Source organism: Miniopterus schreibersii, assembly GCF_964146895.1.
Source record: "Miniopterus schreibersii genome assembly, chromosome: 15".
Classification (NCBI taxonomy): Eukaryota; Metazoa; Chordata; class Mammalia; order Chiroptera; family Miniopteridae; genus Miniopterus; species Miniopterus schreibersii.
In genome coordinates this window covers 22,172,402-22,196,377 of record NC_138115.1, presented here as the reverse complement: position 1 = coordinate 22,196,377, position 23,976 = coordinate 22,172,402, and the positions used below count along the sequence as shown (strand labels likewise).

The 23,976-nt window shown below is 37.9% G+C and overlaps 1 protein-coding gene across 3 annotated transcripts in view; it reads right to left on the bottom strand.

Moving 5' to 3' along the window:
• ATG7 (autophagy related 7) overlaps window positions 1-23,976 on the bottom strand; it is a 217,419-nt gene that overhangs the window by 107,313 nt on the left and 86,130 nt on the right. For all 3 annotated transcript variants that reach the window (XM_081159430.1, XM_081159432.1, XM_081159431.1), the window contains one exon: window positions 23,709-23,789. In XM_081159430.1, coding sequence (XP_081015556.1) covers window positions 23,709-23,789 — 81 coding nt within the window. The remainder of the gene's footprint in view (window positions 1-23,708; window positions 23,790-23,976) is intronic.

Sequence of the window (23,976 nt, the reverse complement as noted above, 5' to 3'; positions counted from 1 at the left end):
ATTGAAACACAAAAAAAGATTTCATGATTTCAATCACTGACAAAAATAATTTACAAAGGGCAATAGAAAAGCAATGCATTTATTACCTTTTCTTTGCACTTATTACTTTTAAAACATAATTTTTTTATCACCAAATAGGGCTTGATAAGTATAGAAAATACAGGACAAGAAGGCACATGTGCCTTCCAGATCAACTATAGCCTTGAAAACCAATTACCACACAATCACAGTTAAAGCCAGTCTGGCAGCCACTGGGGGGAACAGATTGGAGCTCTGAAAGAGTTCCAATCCCATTTTCAGAAAATTGTCACTAGTTTGGAAGGAAGCTCTACATGCATGCTGTCTTTATTTGACCTGACTCAGAACTCAGTGTGAAAGCCCTTTTCCTGGGGCCAGTTTTGAGAAGTATCAAGGGCAAGTGCTTAATATCATGATCTCCTAAAGTGGTGGATAACAGTTGGAGTAACAATAAGCTAACCAAAAAGTTTTAAAGGAAAACCTAGGGAATAGCATACTCTTACAAATCTAGAAGACCATGCATAGGCATAGAGTTAGATGCATGCCCCAAGTCGTGCACATACTCAGGAAAGATCTGAGAAGGTCCTAAACTCTTACCTCTAGCTGACCTTGAGGATCTGTACAAACAGGAAATGAAAGGTAAGGCAGAATTCTTAACTGCCTTGCTGAGCATTAAAGGCATGCTCCAATATGCACATAAAGCCTCTCAGAAAAGACTGGGAGACTTATTGCTTCCAAGCATTTAAGGAAATCTCTGTCCAATTATCAGATGACCACTAAGTTAACCAAGCAGAAACTTCATGGCCGCACAGGACAAAGAATACAAAATCAATGGAATTAGTTCAGATAGGTCTCTAAATGTCAAAAACAACAGCAAAGAGTGACAGTAAACCATGGGCAGGGGGAGAATATGATTTCCAGAGATGCTACATTATATTATTTAAAATGTCTGCATCTCAAAAAAAAAATTACCAAAAATGAAAGTGAGAAGACTCAAATTACTAATAAAAAGAATGAGAGAGGAGATATTACTATCAATCTTACAAAAATAAACAAAGATTGCAAAACTATAAACAATTGAATTAACTAATTTGATAACCTTGAAATGAACAAAGTACTAACATTGACTAAAAAAGAAATAGAAAATCTGAATAGACAGACTTATGAAGAGTAAAGAGGTTGAATTAATAATAAAAAAACTTCTCATTAAGTAAAGCCCAGGAACAGATGGCTTTGCTGGTAAATTTACCACACATTTAAAGAAGAATTAACTGATTTTTCACAAACTTCACCCCTGTCCTCCCCCCAAAAAAACGGAAAATGAAGAAACAAATCTCAACTCATCCTATAGGCCAGTATTATCTTGATACTAGAACCAGAAAAGATAATAAAGAAAACTATAGAACAATGTTCCTTATAAATATATATGCAAACATCTTCAATAAAATACTAGCAAACTAGCAAAATATAAGAAGGATTATACACCATGACAAAGTGGGAATTATCCCTGGGAAGCAGGGTCGGTTCAACATATGAAAATAAATCAATACCCTATGTTAACAGAGTAAGAGACAAAAACTACATGGTCATCTTAATAGACTCAGAAAAAGCATTTAACAAAATCTAAAACTCTTTTATGATAAAGCTCAACAGGCTAGGAATAAGGAAAATTTCCTCAACTTGCTCAAGGGCATCAATAGGCATATTTATGAGCAATATGACACTTAACGGTAAAAGCTTTCCCACTAACGTCAGGAGCGAGACCAGGATGCCTGCTTTTGCCACTTCTATTCAACATTTTATTAGAGGTTCTTACCAGAGTTAAAAAAATAAAGAAAAAGAAATAAAAGGCATCTATCTAGATTGAAGAAGTAAAGGAAAGGAAGTAGTAAAACTACCTTTATTGCAGATGACATGATCTTGTATACAGAAAAGCCTAAAGAATCTGCAAAAAACTCTTAGAACAAACAATTCTGCAGAATACAAGGGCCATATAAAAAAATCAATCATATTTTTATACATTAGCAATGAACAATTTCATGAAGAAATTAAGAAGAAAACTCCATTTACAATAGCATCAAAAGAATAAAATATCTATGAATAAATTTAACAAAATAAGTACAATACATGTACACTGAAAATCACAAAACTTCATTGAAAAAAACTGAACAAAATAAATAATACAAAGACAAGTTTATGGATCACAAGACTCAATATTGGTAAGATGGCAACACTCCTCAAATCGATCTAATATTCAATGCAATCCCAGCTGGCTTTTAGTGGAGGAGGCAGATATTGACAAGCTGATCCTAAAATTTATATAAAAATGTAAGGAACCTAAAATAGCCAAAATAATCTTGAAAAAAACCCACACTGTTGGAGATCTCACACTTCCTGATTTCAGACCTTACCATAAAGATACAGTAATCAATACAAAATGCTACTAGCATAAGGGTGAAATACAGATCAATGAAACAGAACTGAGAGTCCAAAAATAAACCCTTTTTTTTTTTAATCCTTACCCGAGGTTATTTGTTCCATTGCTTTTCAGAGAGAATGGAAGGGAGGAAGAAGAGACAGAGAGAGAGAAACACTGACGTGAGACACATCGATTGGTTGCCTCCTGCATGTGCCCCGGCCAGGCTGGGGAGAAGCCTGCAACTGAGGCACGTGCCCTTGATCAGAATCAAGCCCAGCACCCTTCAGTCCACGGGCGGACACTCTAACCACGGAGCCAAACCAGCTAGGGCAACCCTGACATTTTTGACAAGAGTGACAAGACAATACAATGGGGGAAAAATAGTCTTTTCAACACATGGTGCTGAAACAACTGAACATCTACATATAAAAGAATAACGTTGGGCCCTTACCACATACCATATACAAAAATTAACTAAAAATGAATTATATATCTAAATATAAGAGCTAAAACAATATGATTAAAAAGAAATCATAGTAAATCTTGAAGACTTTGAGTTGGACAACAGTTTCTTAGATGTGACAATAAAACCATAAGAAAAGAATATAGTTATTATATTAAAATAAATAAAACAAAATAAGTTAGGACTTCATCAAAATTAAAAACTATTGTGCTTCAAAGGATACATCAAGAAAGTGAAAAGACAAGCCACAGAGCAGGAGAAAATATTTGCAAATTATGTATCTCATAAAGGCTTGGTATCCAGGATATATAAAAAATTCTTATTACTAATCAACAAAAAGACAAAAAACCCAATTTAAAAATGGGCAAAGGAATTAAATAGACAAAAAAAGGATATACAAATGACCAACACACACACAAAAAGACACTCAACATCACTGGTCTTTAGAGAAATGCCAATGAAATACACAGTGAGATACCACCTCACACTCAGTAATGTGGATATAATAAAAAAAGAGACAATAACAAGTGTTGAGGAGAAGATGGAAAATGGAAACCCTTCTACACTGCTAATGGGAATTTAAAATGGTGGAGCTCTTATGGAAAATAGTTTGACAGTTTCACAAAATGTTACACATAGAGTTACCAGGTGACCCAATAATTATAATCCTAGGTATATACCCAGAAGTGAGAACATATGTTTACACAAAAACGTGTACATAAATGTTTATAGCACCATTATTCATAATAGCATCATAGTAAAAAAAAAAAAATGACAACCCAAATATCCATCAATTGATGAATGGATAAAAAATGTGGTACAATGGAATATTATCAGTCATAAAAAGCAATGAAGTACTGATACATGCTACAGTATGGGTGAACCTTGAAAGCATTGTGCAAAGTGAAAGAAAACACTCATAAAAGGCCACATGAGGTTCCATTTATATGAAATGTCCAGAAAAGGGAAACCCAAATACCTAGGGAGTAGCTTAGTGGTTGCCAGGGGCTGGGGGAAGGCTGTGAATGGGGAGTGACTACTAGTGGGTACAGGGTTTTTTTGAGGGTGCTAAAAGTATTCTGGAATTAGATTGTGTGGTGGTTGTACAAACTTGTAAGTATACTAAAAATGCAATGAATTATGCAATTTTTTATTTTAATCCTCACCTGAGGATATTTTCCATTGCTTTTCTGAGAGAGTGGGAGAGGGAGAGAGAAAGAGGGAGAGAGAGAGAAACATCGATGTGAGAGAGAAACATCGATGTGAGAGAGACACATTGATTAGTTGCCTATTGCATGCTCTCCGACCAGGGCTGGGGATCGAGCCTGCAACCAAGGTACATGCCCTTGATCAGAATTGAATCCAGGACCCTTCAGTCCACAGGTCAATGCTCTAACCACTGAGGCAAACCGGCCAGGGCTGAATGAGGTACTTTAAAATGGTGAATGTTATGGTATGTAAATTATAGCTTGTTTTTAAAAGAGACACACAATAAGCTGTTAATAGGAGAATCCAATGTAGAATGTCTGAGGAATTAAAAACAGTATCTGGATGGATGAAGGGACAGGCGGACACACTTACCCCACTCCCATCAGTCTTTGAAGCGCTAGGGAATGCTTCTTCGATATCGTGTCATTTCCAATTAGAGTTGTTTGGAGTGAAATAACTACCAAGTCTAGTTTATCACCTTAAAAAAATCAACAATACTTCTGAAGATCCTTGGAATGATAAAGAAATATATATAGTGAAGAGAAAGGGAGAGAACAAGGAAGTTCTCTTTGGGTGGTTCTGTCCACAAGCTTCGAGTTTTGGGGAGTGGGAGAGGACCAAAGAACTAGTGTAGATCCTTTGTAGAAAAGCTAACCTGCCCCCTCCCAACAAAGAAAAAAAAAGAAAAGCTAATCTGCCACAAGCAACTTTATCTAAATCTACAAAATAGCTCTCTTTTTATTTCTATCATAAAAGCAAAATAAGGTTTTCTCAAATAATTTGACTTTACAAAATTGAGCTGTTTAAAAAAATTAAGCTGGTTAATGAGCAGGATATTATAATGATCCAAATATTTGCAAATGGATGCTCTGACCAATTAATCTAATCCTTTTTGACTTTTGCTATTGTAGGTCATAAATCTGAAGAGGGCTTATTTTAATATCAATAGAAATCAATAAGGAGGTAAATTGGAAAAATGCAAACAAAAAGTTACTCCAAGAATACTTACAGCCCAACCCACTCAATACATCAATCAAATATTTACAGAGAGCCTGCTCTAGGTTACAGGCTTCTTCAGGAAATTCAGTGTGTTTCTGTTTAAGGGAAACCATCCTTTTTTTCCACCCCAATTTTTTATTGTGGTAAAATACACATAACATAAAATTTACTGTCGTAATCATTTTTTTTAAGGATGTGTTTTGTTTTTTTAAAAAAATATCTTTATTGATTTCAGAGAGAGGAAGGGAGAGAGAGAGAGAGAGAGAAACATCAGTGATGAGAGAGTCATTGACTGGCTGCCTTCTGCACGCCCCCGACTGAGGATGGAGCCCACACACCCAGGCATGTGCCCTGACTGGGAATCGAACGGCGATATCCTGGATCCTAGGTCAATGCTCAACCGCTGAGCCACGCCAGGCCGGGCTGTCTTAATCATTTTTAAGTGTATAATTTAGTGGCATAAAGTACATTCACACTGCTATTCAACCATCACCACCACTCATCTCCAGAAGTCTTTTCATCTTCCAACTGAAACTCTGTACTCATTAAAGAATAACTTCCACTACTCCCTCCCGATGGTCGCTGGCAGTCACCATTCTACTTTCTGTCTCTGTGAGCCTGACTACTCTAAGGACCTTATTTAAGTGGATTCATACAGTATTTGTTTTACTGTAAACTGCTTTATTTCACTTAGCTTAATGACCTCATCCGTATTGTAGCATGTGTCAGAATTTCCTTCCTTTCGAAGGCTTAATAATATTCCACTGTATGTAGAGAGCACATTTTGTTTGTGTAGTCATCTGTGGACGGACACGTGGCTGACCTCCATGCTCCAGCCATCACGAATGATGCCGCAATGAAGAGGGAAGTACGGGGTGCCGTCTTTCATCAGGGAGATAACCAAATATCCACTCTAATGCATGATCCATGCAGGACTATTTTTGCACTTGTGATATTCATTATTTGGTCTCAAGTTTGCTTTACTCTAATGTTTGTTGGTTTTTTATTTTCTTTGCCATTTTATTAGCATACTCATTAATTTCTAAAACCAAGTCGAGAAAAACCAAGTCAGACAACCTTACATATTTAAGTATTAATTAACAATAACATGTAAAATGAAGATCCCCGGACCCCAATCAAATGCAAGTGACTCAGAGAAAGAGGTAAAAATTCCCCCAAAATACATAAGTTAAAAGTTTACACTGGGGAGGGGGTGGGGACGGGGTGGAACGGGTCATTGGGGAGAAAAAGGGACATCTATAATGTTTTAAACAAAAATAAAATTAAAAAAAAAAGTTTACATTGGGTACAAGTTATATTTCTTAAATGACTTCCTTTCACCTAAACAGAAGGAATAAGACAAGAACTATATCCCTTCCTCTCCATATTCTCACCTGAACACAAGCTGAAATGCCTGTCATCTCAAAAAATATAATCTCTTGATCACCTCTCCTACTACCTTCCCACTACTGCCTTTGAATATCCTTGAAAAATATATCTATTTCATCATATGAGTAGACAAGAAAGACAAAAAGAGGGTATAATTGCATCCACTGCATACAAATCTCACTTTAAAATGGAATTTTTAGGAATGCAAATTTCTTTCTCAGTCATCTTTTTAAATCAAATCATGCTTTTTTACTGACTATAACAAACTCTGAAGGATCATTTGGAGGATTTCAAAATTTTTAAATTATATACTGAAATTTTAATATGACAAAGTACAACTTTCTAAAGCAATCCTTCAAAATAAGTCACAAAGCACAAAAATTACAGAGCAGTGGTTCTCAAACTGAAGCATGCATCAGAACCCCATGGAGGGCTAGTTAAAAATCAGACAGCTTGGCACCACCCCCAGTGTTTCTGATTATTGGGTGTAGGGTGGAGTCTAAGAATTTGCATTTCCAGCAAGTTCCCAGATGACAATGGTACTGAGGATGCCTGTTATATCTAAACAGGAGCACTTTCTCTTAAGACTCAACCCAGGCAGAAATGTGTACGTTCCCTTTCATTTTAAAAACTCACTTTTAGCTCTTCCTCCTAAAAAAATTACTTTGGGTGATATTATTGTTTATCTAGCAGTTTTAGTCAATCCCTTTAATAAATTCTTTATGGTAAAAAGTTTTCAGTTCCCCTGCAAGGGAGCCAGGTCTCAAAAAAAGCATTACCCAGAGTAACTTTCGTAATGTGTGAATTTTGGTTCAGTGAGTTTCTTTTAATTTTGGAACTGATAATTATACAAGCACATATTTGGCAGGCAAGCTCCATTGAGAAAAATTAGAAACTTGATTATATTAAATTATTTTATACATATTTTTTACCTCCATCTGCAGAGCTCTTGAGGTCACTGCCATAAACTAGCAACCCTTGGCTGGAAATAGCTCAGACACAGGTTTGATTTGATTCATGTAGTATTTTGGGGGGAAAATATGCTTAAACACTTAAAAATCAGATACTTTCACATTAAAATTCAGATTTCTACCTTCTCTTTAAAAAAAAATCAGAACATCTGGCAATATTATTCCCAATTTTCTGCAAGTCAACAATCAGCCAGAGTTGGGCTGTAGCTGCCCTGCAGAGAGAATTTGAGCTCTAGCTGGCCACAGTTCCCATTCATTTCCTGTTGTCCTCAACCTAGTCCTCTCCAAGCATTTATTTATCAGCCTAGCATCTCGTGTATTTGGGTGCTCTACATAAGATGGAACAGATAGTAGGGTCTCAGTTTCAAAAAGAACATATACACTGGCTTAAGTTAGGTGTGGTGTAGGTAAGGTTTTTTGGATTCAGTCTCTTATGGCATACGGTTGTTGAGTTGTGTGATCTACCAGTAGGTAGGCCACATTTATTCTTTGGAAATTCTTGTAGAGGAAACCTTCAGGATAGGATGGATGAGCATGCTCTGAAAAACTATGTGCCAGGTTGAGACCCTTCCTGTCTGCAAAAAGAATAGTGTAAACAATAAGCAGTGCCTGCAAAAACCTGCGTGCATCATGCCTATTTGTCATTTTAACCTTTTTTGTTGTAAAATAACACAGACAAGTAAATTTAATATATAGAGTAGCTTAAAATATTGTAGCATGAACTAACCTCTGTATAACTCCCACCTAGTCAATAACATCAGAAGTCCCTACAAAGCCACTTCCCAATCATGACGCCCTGCTTGCCTCTCTGAGATACTTACTTGTGTGATAATCACTTCCTTATTTTTTTTTAAATACCCACCCAAGGATATGCTTTTTTTTAACTGACTTTTTGTTGTTGTTTTGTGTTTTTTTTGAGAGAGAGAGAAACATTTATTTGAGAAACATCGATCGGCTGGCTCCCGTATGAGCGTCAACTGGGGATCGAACCTGCAACCTTTCAGTGTACAGGATGATGCTCCAACCAACCAAGCCACACTGGCAAGGGATGCACTTTGCTTTTGATATCAAACAGGGCATTATAGATTCCTGAGAATGTTGTTGTGGCTGTTTCACATGCCTATAGAAAGGCCTGTGATAATCCTAAGTGACTAATCAATGCTCATTACAGAAAGATCAGCTGTTCATTTATAATTCTCAATAATATTGGGTTGTTTTTGTCTGAATCTTGGAGTCTCTCCCTGAACTTCGAAGCAATTTCTGTAAAATTCTTCACTGCAGAAAAAAGTGAATCAATGATATACCATACATTTTCATTTTTTGTGGATGTTTCATTAAAATATAAATTTTGCCAGCATACTTCTTAAAACTACAGCATAATCTTGACAGTCAAAAGGCAACTACGAAATTGGCTAGTTTGAATACCATCCCTCCTCAAACCTGGGCCAAAGTGAGGTGGTACTTAAAAGGTGAATCATAAAACTTTTCACTAATTCACATTTCATAGAGACTGTGATACAGTGGATAATTGCTGAACTTGTTTGTTGCTCAATTTTGAGTATACTGTGCTCTGCCTGAAGCAATTCCAAGTCTTTAGAAGAACACATAAAAATCATTACCAGATCCAACTTGCTAATCTAAATCACCAATTTATTGTAATAGGACATAGCTCAGGAACAGCGAGATGGAAGAGACGCATAAGGTAAGGTACGGGGAAAGGGTGCAGAAATTCCATGCTTCTGCAGGGGTGCCACTCTCCCTGAATCTCCATGTGTTTGATAACCCAGAAGCTGCACTTTTTATTTTCAATTATTCTCTATCCATATACTTAAAGTATACTGTTTGCATAATGCATATAATTTTAAAAATCTAGTCTGAAAATCTTTGTCCCTTTAGTCAATTTATGTTTAATGTAATTACTGATGCATACGAGTTTAAGTCAACCACCACTCCTTGTGTTCCATATCTTTTACTCATTCTATGTTCCTGTTTTCCCCTTTAAACTGTTTTCTCATTAGATTTTCCCCCCATTATTAGAAGTTATAAAATTTTTCTATTTATTTAGTGTTTAGTCCATTAATTACAACATATATCCTTGACTTATCATGGTCAAACATTAACTGACACCTTCACCCCCTTCCAAGACAATGTAAGAACCTTAGAACAGACTAATTCCATTTACCTACTCACAACTATTGTTATTTTGTCCCACATATTAAATCTTTCTATATTTTAAAAAATCCAACATTGTACTGTCTTACAGTTAATGTTCACTCAGAGTTATACACATATTTACTGCTTTCTTTGCTTATTTTTTTATGATACTGTAATTGAAAAATTATTTGTAGAAGTGATCTGAGGACTAGAATCCTCTAAGATGATTTCATTGCTTTTACTTGGCACCTATGGGCATTAGCTATCATTTAATCCAAGTAAGCCTTAGGTTTCTGGGCCACTCAGATAATGTGAAACTGAGCTGCAGCCCATGTGAGAAGTGGTTTATTCTCAGTTACCCTTACTCCTAGGTGTATCTCTTCAGGGGATCCCAACTCAAAGTGGGAAATGGTTTACCAGGATTCCCAGGCTTGACAACACCCAGACTACAATTTTTAACCTTGAAAGGACACCAAAGGTGAGCTCAGGCTCTCAACTTCCTTGTCCTAATCAACAAGTGCCCATAAGACAAAAGTGACCCCAGTGCTAGGCTCACTCCTATATTCACATTCTTCCCCAAATTTGAACTCAATGATTCCTCACAATTTATTAGTTCTTTTATGTTTAAGAAGACTGTTGAAAAAGAATTGATCCAGTTCCTTTAGCTGACATAAGAGAGCTGTTTTGAATCATGCTCTCCCAGCATTCTCTTATATATTATATCCTTAGTATGTAGCCTTATCTTGCAAACAGGTGAAAAAGTTCTATGGTGTTCCTTAAAGAATCATGATCACTCTTCTTGGTAGCAACTTACCCTTATAGTGCAGAAGAATTATAAAGGGCAAAGGGGTACAGTTCCTGTAATTTCTTTACCCTATGATTCTGGACAAAGTTTTATCTGCAAAATTTGGTGGGAGAGATACTACTTCCATACATATCAAAAGTTCAGATGAAAGGACACAAAAGAGCCTGAAAAAGCCTACAAAACTAATAAGAACTGCAATTCTCTTCCCTTTTTTCTTTACCCCAAAGGTGAACCATTCATCCATGACTCTGGCTAATTCATCATGACAGGCCAGTGGTCCAATGACATTTCAGGTCACTCATCAGTGTCTGGCAACATTATGGAAGACACAGTATTCAAAAGGTCAAACAAGAGGATATCTATTGTTATAGTATCTATAATTTAGTTTAAAATACTTCAGCCTACAAAGCGTACACACATACAATATGTACCACACACTCTCCCTTTATCTCTTAGGGGTAGCTAGCTGGTATTTGAGGTACTGTACTCGGGAATGCATATTCCATGTGTGAGTGGTTCACATTTGAAAAACTAAATAGAAGTCCAACCTCCAGCCCAGCCGGGAGTGGCTCAGTGGTTGAGCATCGACCTGGGATCCACGAGATCAGGGTTCAATTCCTGGTCAGGGCACATTCTCGGGTTGTGGGTTGCAGCCAATCAATAACTCTCTCATCACTGATGTTTCTATCTCTCTCTCTCCCTCTCCCTTCCTCTCTCTGAAGTCAATAAAGATATATTTATAAAAAAGAAAAAAAAAAAGAAGTCCAACCTCCAGAGTCAGAGTGTATCAACTACAGGATTCCCTAATGAATACAAGGGAGCAGAGAAATAATTTTTCTGATGAAAGTAATAGTGTTCAAGATATATGGGTTGGTTGGAAATATTGTACAGGGACCTCCAATGTTATACATACATGCAGGTTATAAGAATCTGGGAAACCAGGCAGATGAACACTCCTTGAAGTAGCACTCTAGGCCTAAGGTTCTGGTCCTGGGTGTAGGGACTTAACAAATGATTCCATCACCTGATCCAACTAACAGGTTAGATAATATATCACGTAACATAAGAAAATGTCTGCATCTGTCTCTACTGAAATTTTGATGTGAGATACACACGGAAAGGATGAGGGTTGGAGCTTTTCTCAGTCTATAAGAACAGGTTCAATGACTAACTTGCCTGCTTGCTAATAAATGTTCACCTGTGTGGCAAAATTTGGTCTGAAACTTCACTTTATTGTTACAGACCACATGGAAGCATATAGGTTGTAATCCGTGGAAGCTACCAATTTCTACCAAAAAGATCTGCACTACCAGAAGCAATGAAACTGGTTCAGGTCAGTTTGCAACAATTATGGTGCATCAGATTTCCCAAATGAAGCCTGCTGAGACATAACCTCAGAGCAGCAATATCATGCTGACGATGCTCAAACTTGCCATCCTGGACCCTCCAAGAGAAAGGCTATTTCTCTTTAGTGAGAAAACCACAGGAAGCTACAGAGACAGCCTCGGGGTGTGGGTTTTGCTGGGCCTGGGAGCCAGCCAAAAATACCATCATTCTGTTTCTTGGCCCCTGGAATGCAATGATATCCAATTTTTTTTTACCCAGTGATTTCCCCAAAACCATATGGATTCTGGACTCAACTCAAAATAATGCCATATAAACAATTTCTGTATTCAAAGGAATAGATAGATGGGAGGCAACTATCCGACTTCCTCAAGTAAATGCAAAACAGAAGCATTTGCATTTTTAAAACCGTACTGTCTTAGATTCTTAGCAGCTGCATGTCCCTATCCTCTGAATGTTTTAAAAAATATTTAAGCTGAAAATTAACCAAAATGGGAAAGTGAGGTATGTTTGTCATAACAATTTCTTGAGGGAAAACTTTGCAACTGTCATCTCCCACCCTGCAGCTGTACTGGAGGGCAACAAGAAGTGGCCCTAGCCCACACAATTCTCCTGATGACACAGTCTGAAAACGTGACTATAAGAAGCACATTCTTCCAGGTGTTAGGATTCCCCCTTACAAGGGCAGGTCCCTCAAAGAAAGCTAACCAACTGGTTCATGAAGGAGCTTAACCAACCAGTCCTCAAAACTGCTAAAAATTTCAAGTGGAATCTTCCCCCTCCCTCCAAAAGAGAGTACATTGTAATTCTTTGGTGTGAATTAATCTGGTCACATCATTGTCTGAGAGATGTTTAATATGGTAAGTGAAAACCTGGATTTTCATGTCATTTCTCTGAGCCTAACGATCTCCCTATCTGATAGACTGGGAAGCCCTTTTGCTAGCCACGTTTCAGGAAGCTTGAATGAGACACTGAAAACATCCATAAAATGATGCTAATGGAAGAGAGAAATGTTGCAGCACTTGAAAAGATTAAGCCAAAGGCAGCTGGTGCTTCCTGCTCCTATTCCCCTGGCCTCCAACCCATTTATAGCAACAGCAAGAAAAGGCAAGGCTGGAGAAAGGCTTCTGAGAAGCAGGGTGAGACAGAGATAAGAGCAACTGCAGTGACAGGCAGCAGGCCTGGTGCTGCCAGAGAACTGCCATCCTGGGTCTCTTATGTCCCTGCCTCTAAGAGCACAGAGGAATTCAGAATTCAGAGGAAACACAGCCACAAGGTTGTTCCCAAAGTTTATGTCAGCTCATCTCTCAAGTTGTTGGTCTGACATTGGTCACAGATATTTCAGGAAATAAGAGAATTCACCCCCTCGCTGAGTACACACTCCAGGGAACATTAACCCTCAGCTTCATTTTGGTTAACAATGAAACCCCTACATGAAAATCCTACCTGAAAAGAAAAGGGAAAAGAAAAAGACAAAGAATCTAATAACCTCTCAGATTAATATTTATTTGCTCAGCTCTTGAGGCCATGCCCTTTTAAAAGAATTACTCATCTTTTTTTGTTCCCCTCCCTTTTTGTCAACTTCTAAAAATGTCAAGAGTTTATGACTGTAAATTACAAGGTGAGTGCTTTTATGAAAGGAAATGGGAATGGCACCTGATCTCTGCTCGTACGAAGGAGCTATCAAAAAGATTTACAGAGAGCCAGCTACATGACACTCAGCATAGAAGCTCTCATTTAATCTTCATCGCCACTAAAATGGTATTTTAACTATTTTCCACCAGAGGAAACTGAATCTCAGAAAGTCTGAGATACTTGTCGCAGGTCCCACATTTGATAGATGGCATTCTCTCTAAAGCCAGTGCTCATTTCTATGGCGTGGGCCATATCCAAACGTCCTGTTCTCTCTCAGCCAGCTCTTAGTCAAAAGCTTAGTGTGCTCTGAGTTCCCTCGAACTGGTGCTCTCGCTTATTCAGACCCATAAGCTATTTAAAACTCTTGCAGCTCTTTTTTAAATTTTAAACTTTTTTCTTGCTAATTGCTCTTTCTCTTTATTCACAACACATAACACCAAATTACTTTAGGCTATTTCCAAAAAATCAAACTCATCCTCAAAGCTCAATAATTCACCACGGCTAAGACTATTAAGAGGAAAATATTGAGAGATCTGAAGCAATTTCCCAAGAAGAACTTGTCAACTGTTTTGAGCTAGCACAGAACTGAAATACGCACAGTACCTCCCCCAGGGAACACTGTGAAAGGGCCCATTTCTTGGGACTTGCAGTCCCTGCGCAGGGAGTGTAATAGGGTGATGTAGGTCTCATTTTTCAGGTGTAAGTGCCTATTGGAATAATCTCAATAATAGGAAGCAGTGAGCAATTAGGCAAAGAACAGATGTGAAATAAAACTCTTACTCCTCCAGTACAGCCACGTGACGCAGTGTGTTTTGTTTTCTTACTTATGTACGTTATTCTACTAGTAAGTCATTGTGCACTCATTTTTTAAAATCGCTTGCACTGTGATTGAAGACAAATCCGCCGCGTCAAATTGAACTAACAGAAGATCTGGATATGGGCACAGTAGCAATCTTACGGATGGCTTTTATTTTATTATTTTTATTATTTTCATTGTTGACACTATTACAGATGTCCCCCATATCCCCCCTTTGCCCCCCTCAACCCAGCCCCACTCCCCACTCCCCTGGCCTTCACCACACTGTTGTCTGTGTCCGTGGGCTATGCATATATGTTCTTTGGCTAATCTCTTCACCTTCTTTATCCAGTCTCCCTCGCCTCCCCCTGACATTTGCCAGTCTGTTCCATATATCCATGCCTCTGGTCCTGTTTTGTTCGTCAGTTTATTTTGAACATTAGAGTCCACATATTAGTGAGATCTTATGGATGGTGTTTAGTCAGGTTTTCTTTAAGAAAGAGCAATGCTGAGCTCATGTTCCACATTTGGGATATGTGAGAGGTATTAATGCAACAATTCATAATTGCTACTTGCCTCAACCCAAATTTTCTCTTCTGCTTTGACAACACAAAAATATACTTTCACACAGATTGTTAAGTTGGAGTTCTGATAAAGATCTTAAAAATATCTAAATACCCCAGTGAATCCAGAGTCAACTATAAAGCCACCAAAGCCCCTAGAACTATGATGATAGATAAGTTCTGACTACAGGTCTTGTGCCTATTCATCATACCCTTCAAAGCAGTCCTCGTGGGAGAATGGGCAGTTATCCCAAAGAAGCTGCCATTCCTCAAGACACCGCTGGATACATACTTTCATAATGTCAAGACAGTTCCTCACATTTGCAAAACTTGCTATGTCTGTTCTACGACTGTTTATATTTAGCACACTTGCAGCCATTTAAGGACCACAGAGGAGATATTTTCCAATTTTAGTCTGATGGCTATAAATTCAAGATGTTAAAAAACAAACATGTAGTCTTTTCTTCACATTAAGAAAAAAACTTGAACAAAACTTTTATGATGAAAGACTTATTTAAAACTAGGGAAGGCCAGACAGTCTAGAATTTATCACTATCATGGCATAAAATGTTATATAAACAAGTTATAAGGACAATAACTTTAGGAATAGGATGTTCTCAAACAGTTCTTTCACATCTTCTCCGGCAAAAGAAGTTATAAGAACTTTTAGAATTACCTGGACAGAATACTGAAAGGCCCTATAGAAAAAATAACAGGGTGAGACACTTAAAAATCCTGCAGGAGAACAAGCAAAACCCTTCAAAGAACTCACTGCCAGAAAGTGTCCTTTCATAAAATGCTAAATCATTTCTGATGAATCCCAAAGGCTCCCTGTTTTAATATACTCTGGAAATGATCTTCCAACACAATAACAAATCATCGAAAGTATCAACTAAAGCAACTGAGATAGTAAAAGCTGGAAAGAAGCTCAGCTGAATAAATATTCAGAACACTGAAATGTAGCATTCAATAACAGCTACCATTTATGGCTTAATGACAAATTGTACCTCCGTACTAGTAGGCAAAGGGTGCCTGCTACTGAGTCCTAGCTATCTCCCAGGCGCCGTGTCCCTGCAGGGCGCAGACTATCTTCCTTTCCCCCTCCTGTTGTTCCATTCATTTATTTACCTACCAAATCACTCGTTCATTTTTCTCACCATTCAAAACATATTTAATCAGTTCCTACCACTTGCTAGGAATTAGTTACATCTCCCAAGCTAGGAACTTTTCTTGAGTAAAGATATTTAAATAATTTGATATGCTTGAATTGTATAATCATGCATATAACTTTATTATCTTGTCCAGAAGGACATCATCAAAAACTTCAGAGGTCGCCTTATTCTCCTTTGTATCATCCAAAAATATGTCATGAAATAGGAGCTCTAATGTTTGTTGAACTGGACTGCTATAACAATAGTCATTAAAATAAACTCTTATAAATATGTATTTGGGTGTTTAAAGCATTCATTTAAAATAGTCATATATATTGTATCCAACCCGTGTATGTATAAGCATGTACATTCATAAAAAGTTTCCCTATTGAAGCTGATGGCTCCCTTATTTCAAAAATCCAGCAGTTACTACCATGTGCCTTCCTCCCTACTTTCCAAAGGTAGTAAGGGTGGAGGGAGAAGGGAAGAAGAGGAATGTACTATATAAATAAAAAGGAAAGAAGGTATATGAACGGATGATAGTTGGGGCTCTGTGCCCATCAGGAGTCAAATCAATGTACTACTTGAGGAGGAAGAACTAACTCTTAGAACTCTGAGCAACTCTGAGCAAAGTCAGTCTCTTTCCCTGCCCCCCAGTGGGATGTAGTTGGGCCTACAAAAAATGAAAGATGAGTCTCCCAAGAGAGCAGGCAACATTCCAAAGACATACAGTGGAGAGCTTGACAATGGTACTGAAGAAAAATGCATAGAGCAAGAATGTTCCACTAGAATCCACAGGCATGTTTCAGGGACTTCATGCAGCCACTGAAATTGTCTGCAAAACTGTTTGGCTTTGCATATTTCAGGGGAGCAGGGTCTACTGCTTTCATCAGACTAAACAAGGTCCATGACTCAAAAAATTTAAGAGCCACTATGTCAATAGATGGGCTTGGGGGGAAAGCTAAAAGTGAATGAGATTAATTCCAAACTAAAAGGAACCCATATTTTCAATAACCTGAAGAATATGCTGGGGCCAGGCAGCCAGTAGAACCATGGAAGGATGACACAGTCCTAACCTTTCTGGTCTGGATGGTAAAAAAAGATTCTGTAAGAAAAAAATGTGTTTAGGCAAGCTGGTGTGTCTGTGACCACAGGTGACAGTGAAAGGAGTAAGCTGCACAAGCTCTAACTACTGATTAGGTGGTCTCAGAAGAGCACAGGTCAAAAGTAACAAGCAAGGTTGAGTTCTCTGGAATCACGGAAAAGGTTTTCGTGATTGTCATGAGCTGCGATGGAAGGTTTCTGCAGCCTCACAAACCCAGGGAAGCCTTGACCTTCCATCAGGACTCTCACTGTACCTGTTTGTGAACAAACAGTGAGCCCAGAAAGGGTTCCAGAGACCCCAGGAGACAAAATGCAATCACAGGGGTCTTTGTTTTCTTCTCCTTCTGATGTCAACATCAGTCCCCAGAGTGGGCAAAGGCCTTGGTACTTGGTCACAGGGAACTGGAGACACGTCAGCCATTGCAATTTCCCTGGGAAACAGAAAATATTTTCCCCACTCTATGGATGAGGAAATTGAAGCAAAGGGAGAAATGTCCAAGGTTTTTCAAGGAGGTGAAGAGCCAAGAGCTCTGAGGCTAGAGCTTGTAACTAAATACTCCACGCTGGCTCTGGCTGGATATTCCATCTCCTTTTGGGAACGAAGCAGTTCTGGAGATTGGAGAAACACTAGTTGCTAAGGACAAGATGTGGGATACAGTTTACACCACACAACCATACATATGGAATCCATCACGCACTAAAACAGAAGATCCGAGGTCTCGCTGGGTAAATGAGATAGAAAAAGGGAACCTGGGGGTTACTCATCATTTTCCAAATCAGAAATTTATGTCCCTTTTGGAAAGGAGAAGGAAAACCTGTCTGCAGTCCAGTTTTGAGTAATATTTGCCACTGAGAAGCTGTATGCAAAAATTCCTGGCACAAGCTTTGGAGAGCTCTTCCGATTGGGGTCTGTCCAGTCCTTGTAAATGACTGAGATTTAAAACCCTATCATATCAGAGGAGCAGGGAGTATCCTTGATGAAGCACCATAAGCCCTCTCTTTAAAGCTCATTTTAAACTTATAATAGGAATGTTCAGAGAGAAAAATTATCTACATGTACCTCTATATAGATTTTTTCCTAAGTCAAGAGATCAATAGCTAACAGTGATCAGATTGGTTGGAATATGGTTATCTTTTTTTTAATCCTTAAATATATTTTCTGATTTAAAAAAATAATTAAAATGGATTGTTGTGGAATAAAGAATAAAATAAAATAGAGTAAATATTAAAGCTAGTAACTTTAAGTGTCAATAGAGAGCCAGAGCTTATCTCATCCAACTGACTCATTTAACAAAAGAAGAAATGGAGGCGGAAAGAGGGGGGAGCACCTTGCTCGTGGTCACTCAGCCGGCCAGTGAGGGAGGAGAGCCAGGACCCTGGAAATCCCCTGACCGACTTCCTGGCCTCCACATCACCCTGCTGCAGCTGCTGGATTCCTTAGGCTAGGAAACCCCCTAAGGTGAGAAGGAGTTTTATATGGAATTATAAAATTCAAAACAGCAGCCTAACTCAAGAATTCCAACTCAAGAATAGCTGAAACTGAAATGGAATTCACAAAGACCGGAGGACAATTTGCAGGGAATTAGGGTGTCTCAGGTTCTGTCACACTGCTGTGCTGAACAACTTCATAAACGTGCCGTGTTTTCTTGCCTCTGGCTACTACACATGCAATCCCCCTCTGCCAGAATGCCTTCCTCTTGTCCTGTGTGGTTCCAGAAATTCCTACTCATCAACTCAGAAGTCACTCTCTGCAAGGCTGTCCTAGGTCTTTCCCGTTTATAAAATTGGTACTAGGATACCATAACAAGAGGACATTCCTTGACTGCAGAGGATATCACAATATAAGAGAAATCATCACTGGTTTATATGTCTGTCTCACCCTCTAGACAGCATTCCTTAAGGGCAGTGGCTATTTTAATCATCTTTGTATCTTTGGCAACCAACAGGCCCTCAAACATCAGTTGAATAAATGAATGTCTGCTAACAGACACAGTAAGACTTTAACCTTTCCTTGTAAATCTATGATTTGCCTTTCTATCCTCTAAATGGTACATTGGCAGAACTTTCAGGCAATAGGTTGCTTTGGGACAGAGATTTTTCCTTAAAGTTTCAATAGCCGAGTTTAGTGTATTTCATGCTTTTTAATTTATGAAGAAATATGACAGAAGAAACGTAGGATTGTATAATATCAAAAGATAAATGGGTAGGCTGGCTATGACAAAGGCAAAAAGAAAGTATAATTTACCAAAAAATGATACCAGCTAACATATATAATTCCTACACCACCCTCTCCCTACCAGTCCTCAAGACACACAAACACAGATGTACACAAAAAGTTAATAAGTCACTTTGGGAAGTTTAATCATAACCCATCAACAGAAGAGCCCATTGCACAGTAAACACCAGAATGAGTATATTATTAGGGTTGCTAATAAAAATCTCAAGATCAGGTTTCTGGGCTCATCTTGCTACATCTGTGCAGCAGACAGGTCCCAGATGGTATGAAAACCAAGTTTGGGGTCTGCTTCTTCATAAAAGGCTGTTCCTGCAATATCACAAAAGTTGTGTGTGACAGACTGTGCAACAAAAGCAAGAATACTCTGCATACAGTCTCTTCATGCACAGCCCTGCTCCTGACTGCAGAGCTGAGAGAAGTTTCTAGTCCACTTTTGGGTTCCAGAAACAAAGTTACTGTTGCATAAAACACCAGAAGGTGCCTGGCTTTCTCCTTATAGGGAAAGAGAATAGTCACAATATTCAACATACTGCCCTTCTCCACCAAGATTGACTGGGAAGGGGTACAAGGGGGGAACTTTCTGGTATAATGGAAATGTTCTGTATTGATTGAAATGTGTTGATACATTTGTCAAAACTTACAGAATTCTCTTAAGATTCATATTTCACTGTGTATAAATTTTACTTAAAAAAAAAAGAACCACGCACAATTAACCTCTAGTTAGTAGGTTTACTTTCTGCAGTAGTATGGGATAGCAATTTTGAAACTACTTTTTATGTAATCTAGACTTGAGCAAGTGAGTAAATATAGGGTGTCCCCCCAAATGTATACACACACTTTGAATAATTATAAAGGCAGTGTTTATTAAAATACATTTCATTTTCAAATTTGAGCTATCAGCTGTTATAGCTTTTTGGGGCGGGGAGACACCCTGTATATCCAGGGTAATGGGAGCCAGGTTTCTCACGGTTGGGGAAGTTAGTTACAAATATAAAAAGGGGGAAATTAACATCACCAAAGGGGTTAAAATACATCATGTGCCTCCTGACACAAGGATGCATCATCACTTCTCTGGAATCCCTGCCAAAAATTCAAAACCTGAATCTAATCATAAGGAAACATTAGGCAAATCCAAATCGAAGAAAATTCTACAAAATAACTGGCAAAATTTCAGAATGTTGACGTTACAAAGACAAAGAAAGGAACTTTTCCAGACTGAGGGAAGCCAAAGAGACATGACAATTAAATACAATTGTTTGATGCTGAATTGGATCCTGGTCTGGGAGGAAAAAACCTATAGAGGACACTACTGGTACAAATAATAACATCTGAAATATAGACTGTGGATTAGATAACAGTATTGTATAAACATTAAATTGCCTGAATTTGATGAGTATTCTATTTAGGTAAGAGAATGTCCTTGCTTTTGTTCTTAGGAAATACACTGAAGTATTTAGCTATAAATGTCCATAATGTCTCCAACTTACTCCCAAAGTTTTAAGAGAAAGGGGAGTGGAGGAAGGAAAGGGAGACCATAGGTACAAACAGGGCAAAATGTAAACAACTGGTGAATCGGAGTAAAAGTTATACAGGAATTCCTTATACTATTCTTGCAACTTAAAATTACATCAAAATAGAATATTACAAAAAAACAAAAACAAAAACATAAAAAACACACACCTAACTTTCCCCCAAAATATTTAGGTGAGAGGCTAATAACAAGCTAACTCAATGTATTATGAGAAATTCTTTCAAGAATACATGTATTTGTTTCTTGGCTCTAAATTCCTTTTTAGAACCAAAAAACAACTCATGTACCTTCCAATAAGGTTTTTTGAAATCCCAGTGGTAGATACTGTCATTTTAGAAAGTCTTGCAAGGTAAACAACAGAAATTGGAATGAAAGTAACTCCTCACCATTCCCCTCCCTCCAGATTCTTCAATAGCTTTTCTGTAAATGGTACAATCCACCTGGCTATATGCCAAGCTAAAATCAAACAGGGTAAGAATGATTTACGTGTAGATGATTCCGCCTTCCTGCCATGGAAGCAAAGAACTGTATTCTTCCAGACCTCAGGCCTTATTAAAGGTCTATATATTATATATATGTGAACAAGAACATTATTACTTAGCTGAGCTTATTCTACGCCCCCAATCTTTCTGTCTGTATTTGTGGTTAAATCAAGACAAGTATGGCTTCGGTTCCAGGGGGAAAAAAATACTGAAAACTACCAAAGGAAAAAATTACTTCATAGATGTGAAAGGAGAATTTTTCAAAAGTCATTTTTAGCCCCAAAGAATCTTTTTGAAATAATAACAACTATGATATGAGTCAGTATAAAAAATATTATGCTAAGTATGCATTAAGAAAAATTCACATGCACAGAGATGAAAATGTAATTGGATTTGTCATTTCAAAGTATTAATGTTGGGTTTGCAGATAATAGAGAATGACATTCTCCTAAGCGAATAAAGAAGTTAGCCAAGTAAGTAAATGCTGTGTTTCTACTGTAAGGAAATACGTGTACCAATGAAGCAACCTTTCCAGCACAAAAGAAATTTAATACCTTGACCACATGAAAAGTGATCACTATGGGAATAGCACAGCTGTTAAAATCCAAGTCAGTTTGTATTAAATCGTCCAGCATGCTTATGTAAAGCAGGACTCTCAGAATGACCACCAAGAGGAAATAATTTTGCTAACAAAAAAGTGATACATATATTTAACGTAATGCTTACAATAAGTGTGAAAACAAAATGCAAAGCTATTCTCTCTCAAAAAATATAAGGGGCTAACTTAATTAGAACTAGAACAAGAAAGAATGAGTGTTTGCATTTCACTCAGAGAGCCCAATTATCTTTATTTCATTAACTAGCCAGATATACATAAAGCCACAGAAAAACTGGCACCTGTGCCAAATGATTTCAATATAAAAATTAATACTATTGCCAAGTTATTTTGAGACCAATTAGCTCAGCCATTCAAAGAAAAAAAAAATGTGCTCCACTGAAAAGCATATAATCCCAAAACTTGCATTTCTGAAGACAGAAGTGCACATAGACATTCCTGAGTCCTTGACTTGGGCAGATATGACACCTTAAAGAAACTACAGAATGTGCTCATGACCAACTACTGTCAAATGATATACTTTAAATCTCAGCATAGACACTTGATAAAGCAGGAGCTTAGTTTACTTTTGAAGAAAAAAAATCACTCAAAAATTTTGAGCACCCCAAATTAACCAACTTCACCAACATTGTTGCCACATCTGAGTTAACATTTTAGAGAAACTGCTCAGGATTGTGCTTCTATGCCCCAAGTGAAGTTTTCAAAGTAAGCTTGTCAACTCAGAATCGAGAGAATTTCCCCAGAATTTAATTCCTTCCATACTGCCAGATGTAGGCTACACAGCAAAGAAGTCCCAAATTATAACCAAGAGGCCAGAGTTTGGGATTAAGGACCCCAACGCTATTTTGCATAATACCTAAACATGAAAGTTTTATCAAAAATCATGAGTTTTAAAAGCTCAGGTTAAATCACTGGGTGTTAGAGGCTTAAAGAAACATCCAAAAGGAAATTAGCTATAACACGAAGCATAAATGTAAAAATAACTCAGACTATCTCAAAGTCTATTAAAAAATGAGATGCCATCACTGTAGTTTTTATATATATCAGCCGTTTCCCATTATAATGGAGGACATACCGGCTCTATTTTTAGAGCCTCTGGAAAGATCAAAGCTGAACTTTTATTGGCTCCCCCTCCAGGCCTCTAATCTCCATTTACTTTTCTTTGTCATTATATAGCTCTCCAAAAGATACACCATCAGGTCTGCCTGGTATCCCCCATCGTCTGAATAACACTTAAAAGTTGCTCTATGATGTAACACACAGGCACAGAGGACAGTGTGGTAACAGCCAGAGGGAAAGTGGGGTGGGAGCTAGGTGGAGGTGGGTAAAGAGGGGGATGGGGACCGAAAAAGACTTTGCTTGGGGAGATGGGTGCATGATGCAGTGCGCAGATAGTTTTATTGAGTTGTACACTTGACAACTGTATGGTTTTGTGAACCAATGTCACCCCAATAAATTCAATTTTTAAAAAAAGCAGAGACGAAAAAAAGAAGGTGCTCTATGATGGTCCATGGGAGGGAAGAACCCTATGGGGAAGAACAAAGACCAGTAGAGTTCAAGTTCAAGACAAAATTACCAGATGCAACTGCGGATATAAAACTAAAATAGCTAATTCAGTCTCTCTCTGTATACTATAAATCCAGCTGTCTCAGACTGGTTACTCTGTAAGAATGAACACAGGTTAACGAAAACAAAGTCCTTTCTGGTTTTTTTAGACCCCACCTTTCCCCCCCAAAAGCCCTCAGTTGATTTTAATACCTCTGTCCAGTAAGGCTGACGGGCTTATTTTAAAAGACAAACCCCTTAAATGCAGAACGACTTACTTTGGAAGAACAAGCTGTACATTTGTCAAATGCCAGGCTCACAGGAAGGACATTATCAAACCGTGACAGAAATCCCCGGATCTAAAAACAAACAAAACAAAATCATTCACATCAAGCTCAGAATGATCACACCTGTAAAATACATGTGTAGTTTCAGACAAGCTGGAAACAATTCATATGATGGTCTTGACACAGATTACCAGCAAAAATGAAGTTTGGCATAAATATCTTCCCTTGTACTATAATCAGTGTGAAGAAGAACAGAACT